Genomic DNA, 19,842 nt, shown 5'->3' on the forward strand with positions numbered 1-19,842 from the left:
ACAATGCCCCTACGACTCCGGTCAGCTTATCACGCAAGCCCGTGATGTGCGGGAGAAAACTCAACCGCTCGCCGACCGTGATGCCCAGGTACCGATACTTGCGCTTATATGGCAGGCTTGCTCCAGCAAACCGTACCACTGGCGGCCGTCTAAGTATGCCTTTGAGCAGCATGATCGCCGTCTTGCTAGTTGAAACGGCAACGCCGACTTCAACTCCCCAAGCGCCTACGATGGACATTAACTCACCTCCTTTTTGTTCGAGCTCTGATCGGGCATTCCCTTCGATGAGGAGGAGCAAGTCGTCAGCATACGCGCTGAGCGCACCAAGGGGCTCTAAGCGCTGGAGCAACACGTCCATTAAGATGTTCCATATAAATGGACCACTTATGGACCCCTGCGGGCAACCTCGTGTCACCGGAACAGTGGCTACTCCATGCCTACTGACGATGCTCGCACTCCGGCCGGAGAGGAAACTTCGCCACAAGCTTGCTTCTCGGCATCCCAGCTCAAGGAGGCGGCGTAGTGCAGCATTCCACTCGACGTTGTCGAAGGCTCCCTTGAAGTCCATGAAGACTCCGAGCACGTATTTCGACCGGCTGGCCGAAACAGTACTCACGACGTGTTTCCAAGCATCCTCCACACAACGTCCTTGGCGAAAGCCAAATTGCCATCTGCAGCAATCCGGAATGGTGTCCTTCAGACGGTTCACCATGATGCCCTCAAGCACTTTGCCCAGCACTGGCAACAGACAGATACCCCGATATGAGGTAGGATCGGTCCGGTCCTTATCGGGTCCCTTCAGAAGTGGAACCACCCTAGGATGCTTCCATTCCGTTGGGAAATACCCTGTCTCCAGGCAGCGGGAATACATCGCTGTCATGTGCTGAGGGATGGCACGCCACAATGCCTTGCAAATGGCACCAGTGATGCCGTCCATGCCGGGAGAGCGTCTGCTCTTCAACCTGGCGACGCATGCATCAACCTCGAAAGCTTCGAGGGCCGGTGGAGCCTCGATCGGGATGGCAATGTGTGCATTCGACTCCGCAACAGGAAAGAAGTTGCGAAGGAGCACACCCGCACAGTCGCGCCATGTTGCGACCAGCCTACCATCCGTTCGAAGGCATCCAATCTCCGTGCTCTTTTTGCGGCCTCGGCAAATCCTGTAGACGTGCCCCCATGGATCATCTCTGTTCTCTCCCACGAAGCGTCGCCAGTTGTCTTCCTTCGATCTCAGGATGAGCTTCTTGTACTGCGCTGAGGAGATCCTCAACGCGAGCACAAGTTCCTCTGCTGCGTCGGTCTCGTGCCGACGAGCGTCCTGGAGCCTTCGCCTCAGTCTCCTGACCTCTCGGCGTTTGGAGTGTAGTTCGGCAGTCCACCAAACTACTTTTCTCGCGGCTCTCGGTGTGCTGCGTCCCCACACTCTGTCGCACACACTGTGCACTACAGAGCGCAGTGCAGACACTTGGTTGTCCAACGGCGATTCGGCGGTGTCTTCCGGTAATTCGGCTGTCTCCCTTACCACTTCCTCCTCGAACAATCGCCAGCGCGCATTGGAAAGCTTCCAGGACGGCACAGGAGCAATGGGCTCAACTGCGTCGCTCGGGCCAGTCGTCACCACAACATGGATCATGTTGTGATCGCTGGTGTCCCATTCCTTCACTTCCAAATCGTATGTGGCCCACATAGTCGCAGCTTGGTTGACGATTGTCACATCGATATCGCTTTGGCCTCTACGGTTATCGAATGTAAACACCCGACTGGCTTCATTGAGCACGCCGGCTCTCATCTCGGTTATCCACTCAGACAGCAGCTCACCCCGTGCATAGTTAGCTTGCCCCCGATTATGTCCGGAGAGCTTGCTAAACCACGCTGGGGATACTGCGTTCGCGTCGAGCCCAAAGATGACAGGAGTGCGGCTGCCCAGCAGCAGCACCGCATCTAAGTAGCTGAGGTACGGCGCCAAGTCGGTGTCGAATTGGCAGTACACGGAGCATAGGAAGATTGAGCCGAATCTTCCCGTAACTCTGACGCATACTCCAAAATCCGTGGTAAGGGTCTCCATTGGCATGCAGATGGCGTCCGGTTCGTCGACGATGATAGCAGCTTTTCCTCGGCGGTCCTGGAATACTCGCATTCCAGAAGGAAGGCCGGTAATCCGCCCTGCTCCATCGACGTACGGCTCCTGGACCAGTGCGAGCTGACGGCCAGAGCTGCGCATGATGGCTCCGAGTTCCATCACAGCCGCTCGGCCACGGCCACAATTAGCTTGGATGAAGCTAAACATTAATGTCTAGCTTGCACCCTCGCCAGTACCGCTGCGTAGATCGGGCACGCCGCTGACAGCATGGAATGTGCTGCAGGGTACCCCTTGAAGCGGCAGTTGCGGCAGTCCACGGGGTTGGGACACAGTGCAACGTGGTGGCCGTTCTGTCCACACCGGTGGCACACGTTCTCCTTTAGGCGACATTGCGACACCTTGTGGTCAAAGCCTGCACATCTATGGCAGGGTATGTTCGGACCAAGGAGCGGCAGCGGCATCTAAACCACTTTATGTACACGCATTCGTGCAACGCCTCCTGTGCCTTCGCGTCGACCTCTAGCGTCACGTTGATCGTGGCGCCGTCGGTGACCGACCAGGGTTTACTGCCCAGGTGAACCGACTTTTTAAACTCCGCGGCAGTCATGGTCTCCTCCAGGTTCTTCGCGAAGAGCTCCTCCATGAACTCTTCAGGTGTGATCGACGTGTCCACGTCATACACCACGACCTGAGGCTTGGTCTCCGTCCTCTTCTTGACCACCAGTCCTGCTTCGGTGAATTTGCTGCTGGCCACTACCTTCCTCAGTTCGCTCACTGAAGGGGTGCGAATAATCGCTCCTCCGCTCTTCAGCTCGCGAACCTCGTGGACGCGGACTCCAAGTGCCGGCACCACGGTCTTCTTTACTCGCTCCACAAGCTCCTTGCTGGTCTCCTCCGGTTTCTTGCTCCTTATTAGAGCAGACCAGGTATCCCTAGGCCTTGGGATCGGTGCAGCGACGGCGCTCGGTGCGGGCAGGCCTGGGAAGGCTGTCGCATACGCAGCGGTTGTGACGGCGGTGGTGCCCGTGTGGGCAGCAGCAGCGGGTCTCGGTGGAGGCGGCATCCTTGCCCTCTCCTCCAGGCGCACCTTTTCTCCAGCCAGGGCCATGACCAACTCGTCGTACCGGTTGGTAGCGACGAGGATTCCCATGGAAGCCTCTGGCGGCATCAGCTCCTTCAGCACAGCCTCGTTCACCGCCATCCTGATCGCAGACATTTCCGTTCCCGACAATGCCAGTTGCCGGGCATGTGGCAGCGGCAGCGGTGGTGGCAGCGGTGGCGGCAGCGGCGGTGGCGGCAGCGGTGGTGGCAGCGATGGTAGCAGCGGCGGCAGAGGTACTGGCAGCGGTGGTGGCAGCGGCAGCGGCGGCGCCAGAGGTGCCTGGAGCCTCCTCAAAGGGGAGCGATGGTGGCGGCGATCTCTCGGCAGGGATCGGCAGCTCTCCGGCTATCCCAATCCCAAGCCCGATCTTTTTGGCTCCCTTTTTGGCGGCTGAGGACTTCGGCCGACTCCGCCTGCGGGCGGGAACGCTCGACGACGAGCTCGCCCCTACACTAGCCAGGCTAGTGTCGCTGGCGTCGGCCTCCGTATCCACTTCCATACCCGGCGAGTAGTGGCTCCCTCTATTGGCGTGATTCGACACTAAACGGCACTAGTGGAGACGCGAACCAAAAGTCTCAGCGGAGACACGAACCGCAAGTTCTAGCGGAGACTAAAACCGAAAGTTTTAGCGTGAACACCAACCGAAAAGCTCCGAACTCAAGCCGAAGCTTCGAACTCGAACGTGCTGACGAACTATTCCGACTTGTTGTCGAACTATTCGCACTTGTTGACGAACTAAGGTTCCGCACGTGGCTGTTTTTAGCGTTTATTTTACAAATATTAATTTGCAAATAGCTGCTCTGTTTTTTCACCAAATTAACACGCGATTGCACTGGCGAACAGCGCGTGATCTCGCGGCAATTTTAATATATTTTCCACTTGGAAAAATCACTTTTTACTTTACTCGAACGACGGTATAGCGGTCCGCTGGAAAAACACGTCTGCTTCGAGTGGCAGTCAAAAAGCAACTGAGTCAAAGTAGGCAGCAAGCATTTTCTGCTTCTGCTAGTGTTGGTGCTTTTAGCTGTCGTCAAACGTTGTTGCTGTTGCTGGTCATTGTTTTGCTGTATGCCGTTTATAGTTTCGGCATAAGTCAATGTGTTTGTTTTTGTTTTGGTATTGGCGTAGGTCAGGGTAGCTTCGTTTGGTTTGCTGTTCGTGTTTGTGTTTTGTTTCGGCGGGAGAGAGCAAGCATCTCTCTTTTTGTCATAAGTGCGTGTGTGCATGTTTGGCGGCATTTGTGTGTCGTATGCAGCGGCGGCGATACGCAACGTAACCCAGCTCGCGCCTTGGCCTGATCCAGCAGGTTAGGGGAGCCAGTGTTACGTTACGCTATGGGGTCTTTATTGTACCGATACTTATATTAGCATATTAAGTATAATGTATTAGGGCTGTTGCTTATTATAGATGGTCTGTAAATAGCCGCCGTAGGCAACAAATACAGTGCTTTTTTACAGCACGAATTCTCCTCTGCCGGCAGTGCTGCCGGCGCAATCATAATTCTGAGGGAATCTCTCCACTTTGGCAGCAGTCCGTTTGCCAGAGGGGGGAGAGGGAGTGGGTAGAGCTAAAGCATAATACTCTTGACTATAAATTAAGTTTAAATTTAAATTATCGACTAAGGGGAAACATTATGGTTGCCTTACATTGGCAGAAAAGGGAGATTATATATGTACATATTTTTCTTATTCTATATCTTGACTTCTATTTGTTTTGTTTGTTTTCGTTTATCCTCTGCCCACTGGTCCGGGGCAGCCAGAGCTATTGCTTGTCAATTGGAGTAATTAGTGCTAGTATTATACATTACTGGCATAAGAATTAGCCTGGATGCTAGCATATAGGCAATCTGTCAGCTTAGTCATCTGTGCAATTAGTACATCTATCTTCCCTTCCAGTTTCTGGGTAGATTCAGCAGCGGCGGCCGCATGCTGGATCCGCTCCTGTGTCAGCAGTGTGATGAGGTAGTCAAGTTTCTGGCTGAGTTCATCGCCAGGACGGACGCTCTGATTGCTCACAGTGGGCTGAAATCCAGTTGTGGTCGCTGTGGGTGGCACTGACTGCCATACTTGCCTCCCTGGAAGAGGCTGGGAATGACTCGCTGGCTGCCTTGTGCGGAGTGCATCGGCATAGCTGCTCATCTGAGCAGGAGGAGCAGGAGCTCTTGCGCCTGATCGCGATCGCCGGCGGCCCGGCTGCTGCAGTGCTGGAAAGCCCTGCTGGTTCATGACGGGTGGCTGGCGGGGACGCCGCAAACCCTGAGCGGCGGGGAAGGTAGGCATTGAAAGTTTACTCAACATCCTGTTGGTCTTTTCTAATCCGTTATTCCTTCTGTTGCAGTACTCTTTGTATTTGATGCAGCCACGGTAGCTGGCAACATGGGGACCATTACAGTTGGCGCATTTCGGCACATCCTCCCGCTTCTTGGGGCAGTTCTTGGGGTCATGCTTCTCCCCACACTTCAGGCATATGACTGCTCGGTTGCAGTAGTTCTTGGAGTGCCCAAACATCTGGCACTTGTGGCACTGGGGAACGCCTGGCGCGCGTATGGGCTTCTCGACCTTGATCCGTTGGCTGCAAATTGCCGTTAGCTCATAAATACTGCTGTTATTCTCCTGGGGCTCAAGCTCGACCTCGAATAGGTCCAATGGCTCCTTTGTATATCGTTTAAGTATATTGGCAATATGCCTCACCTTGTATCCAAGTCTTCCGAGCTGTTCGCGCACCCAGTCTGTGGGTGTGGAGCGGTGCAGATGACGTATGACGATACGCATACCCCTTTCGCTTCGCAGGCGAAACGTATGGTAATCCACACCTTCCCCCTCAGATAAGAGCCGAATTAGGGCACTATAGCCATCTATTGTATGGCACATGACTTTCAGAGATCCATTGTTGGCAGTCTTAGTGTCATATGTGCCTGCGCCAATGGCATTGTCAATGCATTGGAGCAGGGGAACGATTTCACAGACATTGGGAATGTATATAGGGGCTGGCCGCACAATTTTGGCGTCAGCAGTAGCAGCAGCATTGGGTGCGTGCGCAGTGGTAGGGGCAGGCGGGGGGTGGTGTTAGAAGTAGAGGGCCTGTTTGTGGGAACAGGTTCCTCGGCTTCCGTCTCTCCCTCGCTGCAGTCAGTGTCAACATCCATGTCGTCATTTGCTACGTCGTCAGCATCAGAGAGTATATCGAAGTAGTTCGTGATATTCCTCTGGCTAGAGTCAGGCTTCTCCTTGGTGATTGCTGTCCGCTTAATCTTCTTGGCCGACGCCTTTATAATCGGCGAGCCCAAGGTGGTCGTCCGCTTCTTGTTCCGGGCCTCATACTCTGCCATCAGCTTGGCAGTTGCTTTCCTTTCCATTGCCACTTTCTCCCGCTGCTCCTTGAGGATCTCGCACAGAGTCGGCTGGCTCTGCACAGGTGCTGCAAGGGCACCAGTAGAAACTGGAGAACGTTGAGCGGCGTGGGCAGCTACTCGAGCAGCACTAGCAGTAGTAGGAACTGTAGCAGCTGGGAGGCGTTTAGCTGCGGCGGCAGCTACGCGAGTAGGGGCGGTGGCTTTGGCAGCACAGGCAGCTGCAGCAGAGGCTCTGGTTGGCTAGGCAGCGGGGGGGCTAGCAATGGCTTGGTTAACAGTGCAGCGGACGGGGCCTGCATCAACTTGGCTGCAGCGGCAGCTGAAGTTGATGGCATGTCACTTGTCAGATCCACCAATGAGGTCGAGCGACAGGAAAGGGGGCGTAGATCACTTTTTTTTGGTTTGTGACGTGCATGGGAACAAAAGTTTGTCATAGATAGTAATGGGTGTGGTGGAGGAAGGGCGGCACGGCACGGCACGGCACATAACAGACACCACAAAAAGAACAGGGCAACACAGAAAAAAACGTCAATGGCGACACGGCACAGAACAATCAAAAGCGACACGACACGAAACGGTTATGGCACGTCCTACGATCACAACATCTCGAGCGGGTGGACGAGATGAGAGTGGCGGACGAGGTTCATCGTGGAACACTCACATGTCCGCCAACTCCCATACTCTCCCCCTCAACTCGAAAGACCCGATCGCCGATCGTCATTTACCGGTGCTCTCACCCCCGGTTCCACTTTCACTCACCCCAATATTGAGTGAGATGAAAGTAGTCCGAGGGCAGCAGCACCGATAAGTAGGCAATGGAAATTTAATGGCTTTCCTGATTTAGTGGCTGTTTGTGTTGTTGCTTGTCAATGGCTCATGTCTCATGTTCTCTGTTCCGTGTGTATTGGCTGCTCTGTTGTCGGGGGATGGGATGGGAAGGGGGAAATTTGCCTGCTCCCGTATAACCGCCCGGATACTTTAAACTTCCGGATCTTACGATCCGGGCGCGAGACGCTCCGAAGAGTCGACCGCATAGCATCTTATGGGCGGTTGAAATGGCTTTATTGGGGCGTTTGGCAGAGTGGCGATGGTTGGCAGTGTTAATTTTGATCCTGCACAACCGCATTTGGCATTTAGTTGCTTTGAAGTGGGTGGGGTGGGTGTGGGATTGGCTGGGCATAATTGCCGAAGTTGCGACCGATAACACACTGGGCATTGATAAATGCATTTTAAATTTGAATTGGCTTTTTTGTGTGTTATCGGTCAAAGTCTGGTATTTGCGTGGTATTTTGGTAATACCACGTGTCAAAAGGAATTATGGGAATGGCAAATAGGTTGGGAAGAAGAGTAAGAAGGTAAAACTAATTAGAAAACTACGAAAATTTACAATTAACTACAGAAAAAACTACATTAATTTACAAAAACTTATTCCTAATATCACAGGCAAGTAACTAAAACTATGGACAAACTATCTACGGACATGCAAAAACTACGGAAACAACAGGATTGACATCTACAACAAGAACATTGATGCAGACAAGGTAAAATAAACGATAATTGACATACATTTACAACATATAAACATATTAATTATATTTATTTTATTTCTAACAGGAGGACAACTACAACGAAGCACCGGCCGGCTTAACAAACGCAATGCGAACATTACGCTGTATACCGGCCGGCTCTGTTGTCCCACTGTGTGTTGTTTATTGGCTGGATGTGAGTATTGGCGTGCATCGTGGGCAATGATGGTGCTGTTGATGGCAAGCGGCTCTGGTCCGGCCGCCCACGTTGCATCTGTCTGTTGGTTTGGTGCAGCAGACCGAGTGGCACTGGTCCGGCCACCCGATATGCGATCGTGGGATGGAGTGGCATTGACATCGGTGTGTGATGCCAACGAATTGTTTTATTGGCCGCATCCAAGTGGCGAACTGGTCCGGCCACCAGGATACGTTGTCGATTTTAATTGTTGGCCGCATCCGAGTGGCTGCTGGTCCGGCCACCCAGGATGCGCTGTTAGTTGGATTGGCCTGGCCTCCTCGGCCACGTTCATCGTCGGTTTGTAATGGCGTTTTGAGTGGCTGCTGGTCCGGCCACCCAGTTGAGGAGGGGTTTGCTTTGGCGTGTGATTTTAATTTGTGTTTATTTGCAGGTACTTGTCGGCGTTAGGATGCTGTTGCTGGCTACCCTTGTGTGGTTGGTGTTGGCGTGAGAGACGTTTGCAGGTGAGTATATGTATTTATTGGCAGCCTCTCTCCTGATTCTCCTTCTTCGTTTGCAGGATTTGCTGGCGTCCGGCGGCTCATCCGTCGTCAGCATCCGAGAGTATATCGAAGTAGTTCGTGATATTCCTCTGGCTAGAGACAGGCTTCTCCTTGGTGATTGCTGTCCGCTTAATCTTCTTGGCCGAAGCCTTTATAATCGGCGAGCCCAAGGTGGTCGTCCGCTTCTTGTTCCGGGCCTCATACTCTGCCATCAGCTTGGCAGTTGCTTTCCTTTCCATTGCCACTTTCTCCCGCTGCTCCTTGAGGATCTCGCACAGAGTCGGCTGGCTCTGCACAGGTGCTGCAAGGGCACCAGTAGAAACTGGAGAACGTTGAGCGGCGTGGGCAGCTACTCGAACAGCACTAGCAGTAGTAGGAACTGTAGCAGCTGGGAGGCGTTTAGCTGCGGCGGCAGCTACGCGAGTAGGGGCGGTGGCTTTGGCAGCACAGGCAGCTGCAGCAGAGGCTCTGGTTGGCATGGCAGCGGGGGGGCTAGCAATGGCTTGGTTAACAGTGCAGCGGACGGGGCCTGCATCAACTTGGCTGCAGCGGCAGCTGAAGTTGATGGCATGTCACTTGTCAGATCCACCAATGAGGTCGAGCGACAGGAAAGGGGGCGTAGATCACTTTTTTTTGGTTTGTGACGTGCATGGGAACAAAAGTTTGTCATAGATAGTAATGGGTGTGGTGGAGGAAGGGCGGCACGGCACGGCACGGCACATAACAGACACCACAAAAAGAACAGGGCAACACAGAAAAAAACGTCAATGGCGACACGGCACAGAACAATCAAAAGCGACACGACACGAAACGGTTATGGCACGTCCTACGATCACAACATCTCGAGCGGGTGGACGAGATGAGAGTGGCGGACGAGGTTCATCGTGGAACACTCACATGTCCGCCAACTCCCATACTCTCCCCCTCAACTCGAAAGACCCGATCGCCGATCGTCATTTACCGGTGCTCTCACCCCCGGTTCCACTTTCACTCACCCCAATATTGAGTGAGATGAAAGTAGTCCGAGGGCAGCAGCACCGATAAGTAGGCAATGGAAATTTAATGGCTTTCCTGATTTAGTGGCTGTGTGTGTTGTTGCTTGTCAATGGCTCATGTCTCATGTTCTCTGTTCCGTGTGTATTGGCTGCTCTGTTGTCGGGGGATGGGATGGGAAGGGGGAAATTTGCCTGTTCCCGTATAACCGCCCGGATACTTTAAACTTCCGGATCTTACGATCCGGGCGCGAGACGCTCCGAAGAGTCGACCGCATAGCATCTTATGGGCGGTTGAAATGGCTTTATTGGGGCGTTTGGCAGAGTGGCGATGGTTGGCAGTGTTAATTTTGATCCTGCACAACCGCATTTGGCATTTAGTTGCTTTGAAGTGGGTGGGGTGGGTGTTGGATTGGCTGGGCATAATTGCCGAAGTTGCGACCGATAACACACTGGGCATTGATAAATGCATTTTAAATTTGAATTGGCTTTTTTGTGTGTTATCGGTCAAAGTCTGGTATTTGCGTGGTATTTTGGTAATACCACGTGTCAAAAGGAATTATGGGAATGGCAAATAGGTTGGGAAGAAGAGTAAGAAGGTAAAACTAATTAGAAAACTACGAAAATTTACAATTAACTACAGAAAAAACTACATTAATTTACAAAAACTTATTCCTAATATCACAGGCAAGTAACTAAAACTATGGACAAACTATCTACGGACATGCAAAAACTACGGAAACAACAGGATTGACATCTACAACAAGAACATTGATGCAGACAAGGTAAAATAAACGATAATTGACATACATTTACAACATATAAACATATTAATTATATTTATTTTATTTCTAACAGGAGGACAACTACAACGAAGCACCGGCCGGCTTAACAAACGCAATGCGAACATTACGCTGTATACCGGCCGGCTCTGTTGTCCCACTGTGTGTTGTTTATTGGCTGGATGTGAGTATTGGCGTGCATCGTGGGCAATGATGGTGCTGTTGATGGCAAGCGGCTCTGGTCCGGCCGCCCACGTTGCATCTGTCTGTTGGTTTGGTGCAGCAGACCGAGTGGCACTGGTCCGGCCACCCGATATGCGATCGTGGGATGGAGTGGCATTGACATCGGTGTGTGATGCCAACGAATTGTTTTATTGGCCGCATCCAAGTGGCGAACTGGTCCGGCCACCAGGATACGTTGTCGATTTTAATTGTTGGCCGCATCCGAGTGGCTGCTGGTCCGGCCACCCAGGATGCGCTGTTAGTTGGATTGGCCTGGCCTCCTCGGCCACGTTCATCGTCGGTTTGTAATGGCGTTTTGAGTGGCTGCTCGTCCGGCCACCCAGTTGAGGAGGTGTTTGCTTTGGCGTGTGATTTTAATTTGTGTTTATTTGCAGGTACTTGTCGGCGTTAGGATGCTGTTGCTGGCGACCCTTGTGTGGTTGGTGTTGGCGTGAGAGACGTTTGCAGGTGAGTATATGTATTTATTGGCAGCCTCTCTCCTGATTCTCCTTCTTCGTTTGCAGGATTTGCTGGCGTCCGGCGGCTCAACACCAGGCCATCCCGCCCTCACATAATTGGCATGAGAGACGGGTGTGACCCAGTGGAGCGGCAACAGGCGCCAGCATCTGCGTCGTCGTTGGAATGGCAGCTGTATGTTTGAAATGGCGTGACGTCATTGTGATGGTGTGGTGGCAGCGTCATCAAAAGAGGCCTCCTTTTCCGCCCATTTGGCAGGAAATTGTCAGTGTTGGTGGCGAGGCAGCTGTTGGAGGGGAAGCTCTGTCTGTGTATTGGCAGGTACGTGTGGATTTCGTGTGTTTTGGCAGTTTTTCGTATTGTCGTGTATTGACTGTTTTTCTTTGTTGCAGTGGCTGTCTCTGAATCGCCGATTGGGCACATCAATAGGCGCCGCCAGAACGCATGCTTTCGCGTGCGCTGGCGATTTGGGCCCAGACCCTCCAGATCGTCGAATGGATCGTGGTCGGTCCATTCGTCGTCATCCTCGTCGTCAATTGCTTCACAGTCCATATCGGATTCGGAGTCCGATATGGCTGCGGCGTCATGGTGCGTATTTGCAGTTGGTCGTGGTGATGGCTGTGTGGATGCTGCTGGTTGAATGTGTCCACTGCCCGTTCGATGCTCCTCCACACGCGTATACAAATTCAAATCCAAACGATCAACATCAATGAAGACGCCACTTTCCTGATAACTTGACCGCCATGTGACCGTTGGAATAGGAATTTTGTCAAACCTACCTACATGTGTTTTCGGCGTGATGAGTACGATGATGTGTGTTAAGAGCCAGATTAGATGCTCTCCAGGCGATTTACGCCCATTCAATTATTTTGGTAGGTAATGCTATTATCTACTTTCACATGAAATGAAGCCTTACGCCGAAAATGAAATACTCTTGTAAGTGGAATTCCACATAGATATATTGGATTTCTAGAATTGGAAGTATCCTGCATGCATGTGCTCCTAAAGTCAGATGACCAATAAATCTGTATCTTTCAAAATGGATGTTGGGCTCCCCACGCAACATACCCAACCATCTATATTTGGTACTTATGTATGAGCGTATAGTGATATTAAAGCACGATCCAGTACAAAGTATAGTTCTGGCTGATGTTTCCTATAGCAGATATATAATTTTGCGGTGATCCGATACTGATTCAATCTGTGTGTAATAAATACCATTTTCGTAGCGTAGCAAGATGAAATATAAAGTGCCTAAGTTCCGCGCAAAAGTATAATCAGTAGCTCCAGATAGCCGACTGGCAGCGAACGGATTGTTATAGAGGCACTTGATTGTTCTTATAACAATAGGCGGGGTGTGTGTATTGGGGGTGGGTGGAGGTGGCGGTGGCATATCAGCAGTGATTTAATTAGCTGTTTCAGATTCCGATTGCTTTTTGGGGACTTTTGCTTACGTTAAAGCGCGCTTTCCACACCTCTGCCTCCGCCGCCGTTCTAAAGGGAAACTGTAGAATCTGATTTACGACTCTCTCCAACTTCAAGTATTTCCCCCTCTGCCAGCGTGCCAGTTGTACGCCAGCGTCGACGCTTTGGTTATCTCATGCAGGGCAATTTGTCAAGCCAAATAACGGTCTGCGTGTCAGTTTCAGTTACATTTTTTGCATCACGGAGAACAGAAAAGAACACAACATGTCCAAGGGATCGGTCCTACCACAGTATATAGCCGGTTTATCGGCCAGCTTTGGCGCCATGTGTATGGGCGCCTCAATCGGCTGGTCCGAAATTTGTAATTTCGAGTTCTTTAAGAGATTTACTAACTAATTTCAGCTGTAAATAAAGAAGCATTAGTGTACAGCTTATAATTCTTTAACATTGACATGGCGTTTTCGCACAAAATGTTCTTTGGACGCCAGTGACAGCTCTGCCAGTTCAATATTTCAATTTTTGCAGCGCGTCTCGCCCAATTTTCCGGAATTAAATTCCACCAGCAAAGCTATCAACAAATATGCTGTCAGGCCACAAACCTTCTATATTGTACTTTTAGAAAAGTAATATTTGGTAAAGTGAGCGTGTGAGTGCTGGGATTCGAATCTACGGAAGTCCTTTTCGTTTGTGCTGTGCTGTTGTTGTTTTGTTGCTTTGGCTACTGCTGTCGCCCTGTATACGCCCTTGCGTATAACAATGGACATGGAATACGCCAACATCAATGAATTTAATGACCGCGACCTAGCGACACGCATGCGCAACAGCAATTATTAAAAATGCAAGTCTCTGGTGCGCATGCACCTCTCCTTCGAGCTGGAACTAAACACCGACGAGTAAGTTGCCACGAGCGACGCTGCCATCCCATCGAAATATAGTGCTTACCGATTTATGGGTTGCAGGTTCGACATGCCGTGCCATGAAATCGTCTACGAAGATAAGGGCAAGATAAAGAAGTGGAATCGCCTCTCCAAGAAGAATCGCGGACCTGCCACAGGCTGCACGGCTGGGGCAGGCAGTAAGTCGGCGGGAAACAGTCCCACTGAAACGCAGCAACAAATTGATGCAGGCTTTCTGATGCACCTGGAGGAGCTCAAAGAGTTTCTTATGCTGGAGAAGAGTAAGTGACAGGGAGAGTCCGGAAAATTGAATTATTCTAAATGCGGAAATGCTATTCTGCAGATCTCACCCAGGAGGGACTATTTCGCAAGACAGGAGCCGTTTCCAGGCAGAACGAGCTACGAATGCACATACAGCACGACCAGCCCTTGGATTTGGAACTGACAGGATTCTCGGCTCACGACTGTGCCACTGTTTTTAAGAGCTTTCTGGCCGAGCTGCCAGAGCCTTTGCTTACAGACGCCCACTATCCAGAACATCTTCAGATAGCGCCGCTTAGCCAGGCATTAATGGGGGGTCAGGTGGCGGCTACCGCAGAGCGCCAACATCTTCTCAACTCGGTGCAGCTGCTCCTTCTCCTGCTCCCCGAAGAGCATCGCGAGTTACTGCAGCACATTATTAAAATGCTCCATTCGGTGGCAGCGCGTGAGGAGAGCAACAAGATGTCCGCGGAGAATTTGGCCATCTTGTTTACACCGCACCTGATTTGCCCCAGGCAAATGCCGCCTGAGGCGCTCCACTATATGGCGAAGAAGATGTCCAGCATTGTGTCTCACATGATTCAGCAGGGTCTGGAAATCTTCGAAGTTCCCGGAAAGCTAGCCACCGATATTCGGGCGTACTTTCTTGAGCGCAAACGCAAAAAAACCATGTCACCGGAGCAAACCCTTGAAGAATCCATCTCGGACGACTCGACGGTCAACACGGTGTACACTTTTGTAGATCGTGCCGCCACGGCAGCGGCAAACAACAGCAATTACACGGACACTGCACTGGCGCAGCTGTACGCGCACATTCAGAGCCTTCCGGAGTCCTCCAAGAAGCGTCGCCTTATCAAGCAGTTTAACAAGCAAAACGGACAAGGTAGCACATTGTCTCCACTCCGTTGCGTTCCTTTGGGACACAGCTCATTGATTCCACTCGCTCCTTTCAGGCACACCGCTGCAGGTCATCGCGAGGAGCTCCAGCGTGCCATAAGTGAGCATCACGAGAAGCATGATGCCAAAATGATGCGCGCCATGGAGCGCCAGAGCGTAAGAAGTAGAAATCCATATGGATCACTGCACCCAGCCGTTTCGTTATATAACACCATTTCGATCATCCTGCAGCTATGCCATAAATGCGGCTAAACTGAAACTGTAAACACTTTTGTATGCGACGTAATAAAGACTTGAATGTACCCAAAGCACTAATCCATTCTGAGGATATGATGAGTGGAAATTATCTGTAAATTATCGTCGAACCATGGCTTGTGTGTATGAGCAGTGCCATACTTGAAACAAAATAGAATGGTATCTAGGGAAAAACACCTCTATTGCATTAACACAAAACAAGGAACCGGGTGCAAAGCGGATTCTCCCCAGTGGAACACTTGAAATGTTCAACCCAAATCAAACGATAGACGATTATCAGCAGGCCAGCCGCTCCACTTTGCTGCCACCTGGTTGAATGTGTCCACTGCCCGTTCGATGCTCCTCCTTTTTTAATGGTTTGACTGGCTCAGGGCACTTTAGAGTGACCTGAAGCTTTCTTTATTAATGTTCTTATTACTATTGGCAACATATAACATTATTTATGGAAACATTTACAATTTTTTTAACATTTAGCTATTTTTTTAACATTACGGTAACATTGATAAAAAAGATACAGAAAAATACTATACAGTTATCGATTACTAGCTTTTGTAAACAAAGTTAAGATTGGCTTGTGTTTTCTTTTTTTTTTGACTTAGGAATACAAATTTTGTAACGCCGCTCCTGGACCCCTCATCCGGTGCGAAACGGAGGTATGGACGACAGGGAGACCTCCAAGCATCGGCAACGCAAGCGCGGCATCGCCTCGTCCCTCTTTTCCTGGCCGAATCCAACCGATGCAACTCTAAGAAGAACGGCGGCGCATATGCTTCTTTCTGTGGATGATATGAAACTCCTGGCTGATTTTAATATTATTTTATTTTCAGGTTTATGTTTTGTAGGTTTGGTGATCAAGTGTCAGGAATCCAGTTAGGTAATTTGTGTTGTTATATTTATTGGATTTTTAACCTTTGTTTTGACTGATTTTAATTATTTTCTATTTACAGGTTCGATTGGTCCATTGGGAGGTTTGCGTTGAGTTTGGTAAGTAAGTCTATTTGCGCTTTTCCTTTGGCTAATTTTAGCTACATTTTATTTGCAGGCTAAATTAATTTATTTAGAGGTTTGCGTTGAATTTGGTAAGTTAGTTTATTTCTGTTTTGGCTGATTTTGATTGTATTTTATTTGCAGGTTTTGATTGGTTTGCTTGGAGGTGATTTGGTAAGCGGTTTAAGTTATGTTTTGGCTGCTTTTAATTAGTTTTATTTGTAGGTTTATACTTTCTGGATTTTTGCTGTACCATTGGATCAAGTCTTAACCATTCGGCTGGAGGACGCCTTCCTCTTCATCCCCTCTGTGGTCTGGCACTATAATTCTTTGTATACCCAATGGTTGGCCCCTGATTCTTTCAAGTATTGTTTCCCTAGTATTTAATGGTTTGACTGGCTCAGGGCACTTTAGAGTGACCTGAAGCTTTCTTTATTAATGTTCTTATTACTATTGGCAAAAAATAACATTATTTATGGAAACATTTACAATTTTTTTAACATTTAGGTTGTGAGGAACCGTGGGTCCCACAGGCCGAATTCGACCAAAGCATAGCCGGATAAAGGCGGTGGGACGGTCGGATAAAGGCTGATGGCTGGCTGGATAAGGCGAAGGTCAGCCCAGATACCCACGGATATCCGGATGCGGGGAAGAGGCCAAGGGCCCCGAGAGGAGAAGTGTCCCGCTCTCGGAGCAAGAGAAACGCGAGAGGCAGAGGAGACGGCGGGATCGGGCCGGCAGCGATCCGACGCATGACCAAATATGGGCATCACGCCACCGGCCAGGCCCCGTTACGAAGGCCGTGGAAACCAGGAGACGGCGATGGAAAACTACCAACGCCGAGCCGGGGCCCGTCAAGGGGCTATAAAAGGAGGCTGCGGCAACGAAGCGGGGCTCTTTTTCCGTAGAGAAGTGATCGCGCGCGAACGTTGAAACCCCGCCGAAACGTAAGAGTAATACCCGGTACGGTTCGAAGAAGTGCAGTGAAGTGAATAGCAACAGAAAGACAGGCCCCGCCTGCCCCCAGAGTAAGTCTAAGTTAAGAGGTGATCCACAGTTGCCGGAGGAAGCTAAGAGGGGAGTGCGAGACGTAGAGTGCGGATTTGCGTGGCGGGCCAAAGCAATAGCGGAGGTCAAACTGCCCCAATCAATAGCCTCAACGCTGCCACACCCGACGAGAGCCCACGCGTGGTGGAGATCCATAGATATCTTATCATTTGTCGTTGGGGGCAACAATAAAAATACGTTGCGACGAATCGGCCGACCGCTGAGCGAGCCCAGCAAACTCAAGCGAACCAAGAAGCAGGTCCGTTACAACTGGCTCCCAACGTGGGGCCTACAACGACAAATAGTAGGACAAAGGGAGGAGAAATATAGACGAGAGAATGGGGAAGGGACAATGGATCCACCGGTTGAGAAAGGAGGAGCTTGTCCAATGCGGCCACGCCTTCGGCGTGCGGCTGGAGGGCACAGTGGACGAAATGAGAAGAACATTTAAGGAGTGGATGAGGGAACACGAAGATGAGTCGGAGTGGGCCGATCTGATTGAGGTATGGGAGTGTCGGGCGGACAGGTCCTCGCCGACACCCCGGGCGGACGACAAACAAGCCGCGTACGAGCACCTGGCACCCCCACCCGGCGCAACCGCGGCGGCGCTGTGGAGGTCCCCAGTCGACATACAGAGAGAATTGATCGCGAGTCTCTAAGTCCCAATACCGGAACGCTCGCACACGGGGACGCCTAGCAGGCCCCGCCACCAAGGAAGGGATCGAAGCCGAGAGACCGAAAGAGGGAGAACCGAACCAGCCACAATATGGCCAGCACACCTGGACTACGCTAGAGTGGCGAAACAGGTGTGAGAGTGGTCGTTCCGGTTCGACGGGACGACGAAGCCTCTCGGTTCTTGGAGCAGGTCGAGTGGTCCGCCGAGACGTACGGTCTGGATCCGGATCTGGCCCCAAGGGCGATGCCGGAGCTGCTAAAAGGGCGGGCGCTGATGTGGTTCGTGGCGAACAATCGACAGTGGAGAACGTGGAAAGAGGTCTCGTCGAGCTTCCAGGCTTACTTTCTGCCGCGGGGATACTTTGAGAAGTTGCTGCAGGAAGTGAGGATGCGGAAACAGAAATGGGGCGAGCCATTCAAAGAGTATATGGTAGAGATACAGACACTTATGCGACCCCTGAAATGTCCCCAAGAGGAGCAGACGGAGCTGATTCGTGAGAATAGCCCGATCTGAGAGCGTATATGAGGTCGCACCGGTGCAAGGACCTCGACACCATGATGGAACTGGCAGACGAGTTCGAGGCGTTGGAGAGGGACCGCCTAGAGTTCCAACGGGAGAATCCAACCGTGAAAGCCCGGCCACCGATCCCCTCCCCCAAGCCAGCCGAGACGACGGCATGTCGGCGATGCAAGGACGGCCCGCTGGACGGAGCAGCACGGGAGGAGAGGGGTGCGCGTGTCATTATGCCGACACCGACCAACGGCAATATCGAGAACGGATATGTCAAGAATCCGGCCCAGGCGTGCCGAAGGTGTGGGAGCGCGGATCATTGGAGCCGGGAGTGCAACGGCCGACCTCTCACCTACTGCTGGAGATGCGGAAAAGTGGGCATCTCGGCATGGCAATGCTGCAGGAAGACGGGAAACGCCCCGCGACCCACGCCGCGGAGGGCCGTGCCAGGGTCGCCAGAAACGGTCCCTCAAGCCTAGTCGGCAGGCTGACCAGCGAGGAGGAACAGTTATCCGCAGTAGTGGAGGTCGCGGGCATGGAGCTGCAAGCCACGGTGGATACAGGAGCTACCAGCAGTTTCGTGAGCCGCGAGCTGGCGGACCGACTAAAGGGTGAAGGCCGGGAGGCGGCGGCAAGGAAAAGGGTGAGGTTGGCGGATGGCCATATGCAGGAGGTCACGTGCCAGATTGAAACGAAGGTATGCTTTGGGAACAAGGAGATCCCAATGGTGCTACTCGTATTGCCGGGTGTGATTGATGAGTTAGTGTTGGGATGGGATTTTCTCCGCGCGGTCGGGGCAGTGGTGACCTGTGCAGGGCACAGGGTGGTGATCCCTGCCCAAGATCGGGGACGAGGAGACCAGGAGGAAAGACTGTCCGTGGCGAAGGCCGAAGCTGGAGACACGGCTCCGGCGTCCGACAACGAAACGGACACGACCCTAAGAGTGGCCGCCAGAGGGGTGTCAGCGGGCATGAGGCAGAATGAGGGGGCGAGGGAAGAGCCAGTGGAGGAATTCTTAGCCCGAGAGTTAGAGGCATTTTCCAAGATCGAGGGGGTGTCTAGTGTGGCGGTGCACGCAATCACCATGAGTGACCCGCAACCGATTAAGCAAAGATATTACCCGAAGAACCCCAAAATGCAGGCCAGATTAACCAGAAAGTGGACGAACTATTAGAAATGGGATGCATAGAGCCGTCAAAGAGCCCCTACAGTTCGCCTATAGTGATGGTAAAGAAGAAAAATGGCAAATGGAGATTGTGCGTGGACTTTCGTCAAGTTAACGAGAGATCAGTAAAGGACGCCTACCTAATGCCCAGGATCGATTACATCCTCGATCAACTGCGGGAAGCGAAATTCATAAGTAGCCTAGATCTGAAGGATGGATATTGGCAGATCCCCCTGGCCGAGAGCAGCCGGCCGATCACGGCGTTCACGGTGCCCGGAAAGGGGCTATACCAATGGAAGGTGATGCCGTTTGGGTTACACTCCGCGTCGGCCACCTTTCAACGGGCGTTAGACCAAGTGATTGGGCCAGAAATGATGCCGCACGCGTTCGCGTACCAGGATGACATAGTGGTCATCGGGCGAACAGAGGAAGAACACCGAAGAAACCTG

At 51.6% G+C, this 19,842-nt stretch overlaps 2 protein-coding genes and 1 long non-coding RNA gene across 4 annotated transcripts; all 3 read left to right on the top strand.

The window, feature by feature from the left end:
* Positions 1-11,363: 11,363 nt before the first annotated feature.
* Positions 11,364-12,474, top strand: LOC117191101. Its single transcript, XM_033396065.1, has 2 exons — positions 11,364-11,595; positions 11,667-12,474. The coding sequence occupies exons 1-2, from the start codon at positions 11,440-11,442 to the stop codon at positions 11,985-11,987; spliced, it is 477 nt and encodes a 158-aa protein (XP_033251956.1). The 5' UTR covers positions 11,364-11,439; the 3' UTR covers positions 11,988-12,474.
* A 782-nt stretch (positions 12,475-13,256) lies between these two features.
* On the top strand, positions 13,257-15,068 carry LOC117191100 (rho GTPase-activating protein 19-like). 2 transcript variants are annotated; one of them, XM_033396064.1, is made up of 4 exons: positions 13,257-13,592; positions 13,659-13,876; positions 13,939-14,739; positions 14,810-14,868. In XM_033396064.1, exons 1-4 carry the CDS (start codon positions 13,555-13,557, stop codon positions 14,851-14,853), a joined length of 1,101 nt encoding a protein of 366 aa, XP_033251955.1. In that variant the 5' UTR covers positions 13,257-13,554; the 3' UTR covers positions 14,854-14,868. The 2 variants fall into 2 exon arrangements, with proteins under 2 accessions (XP_033251955.1, XP_033251954.1); XM_033396063.1 differs by having other exon boundaries at positions 13,939-15,068.
* A 532-nt stretch (positions 15,069-15,600) lies between these two features.
* On the top strand, positions 15,601-16,089 carry LOC117191268. The gene is made up of 3 exons (XR_004473997.1): positions 15,601-15,882; positions 15,956-15,992; positions 16,051-16,089. It is a non-coding gene; the product is annotated as an uncharacterized LOC117191268 (long non-coding RNA).
* The last annotated feature ends 3,753 nt before the right edge of the window (positions 16,090-19,842 follow it).

The sequence above is a fragment of the Drosophila miranda genome, assembly GCF_003369915.1.
Source record: "Drosophila miranda strain MSH22 chromosome Y unlocalized genomic scaffold, D.miranda_PacBio2.1 Contig_Y1_pilon, whole genome shotgun sequence".
Lineage (NCBI taxonomy): Eukaryota > Metazoa > Arthropoda > Insecta > Diptera > Drosophilidae > Drosophila > Drosophila miranda.

Excerpts from the sequence above, each read along its gene's own strand:
- LOC117191100 (XM_033396063.1), top strand. The coding sequence starts at position 13,555 with ATGCACCTCTCCTTCGAGCTGGAACTAAACACCGACGA. Across the intron at positions 13,593-13,658 it reads CTGGAACTAAACACCGACGA|GTTCGACATGCCGTGCCATG; the intron begins GTAAGTTGCCAC and ends TATGGGTTGCAG. Across the intron at positions 13,877-13,938 it reads GTTTCTTATGCTGGAGAAGA|ATCTCACCCAGGAGGGACTA; the intron begins GTAAGTGACAGG and ends GCTATTCTGCAG.
- LOC117191101 (XM_033396065.1), top strand. The coding sequence starts at position 11,440 with ATGGCAGCTGTATGTTTGAAATGGCGTGACGTCATTGTGATGGTGTGG. Across the intron at positions 11,596-11,666 it reads CTCTGTCTGTGTATTGGCAG|TGGCTGTCTCTGAATCGCCG; the intron begins GTACGTGTGGAT and ends TCTTTGTTGCAG.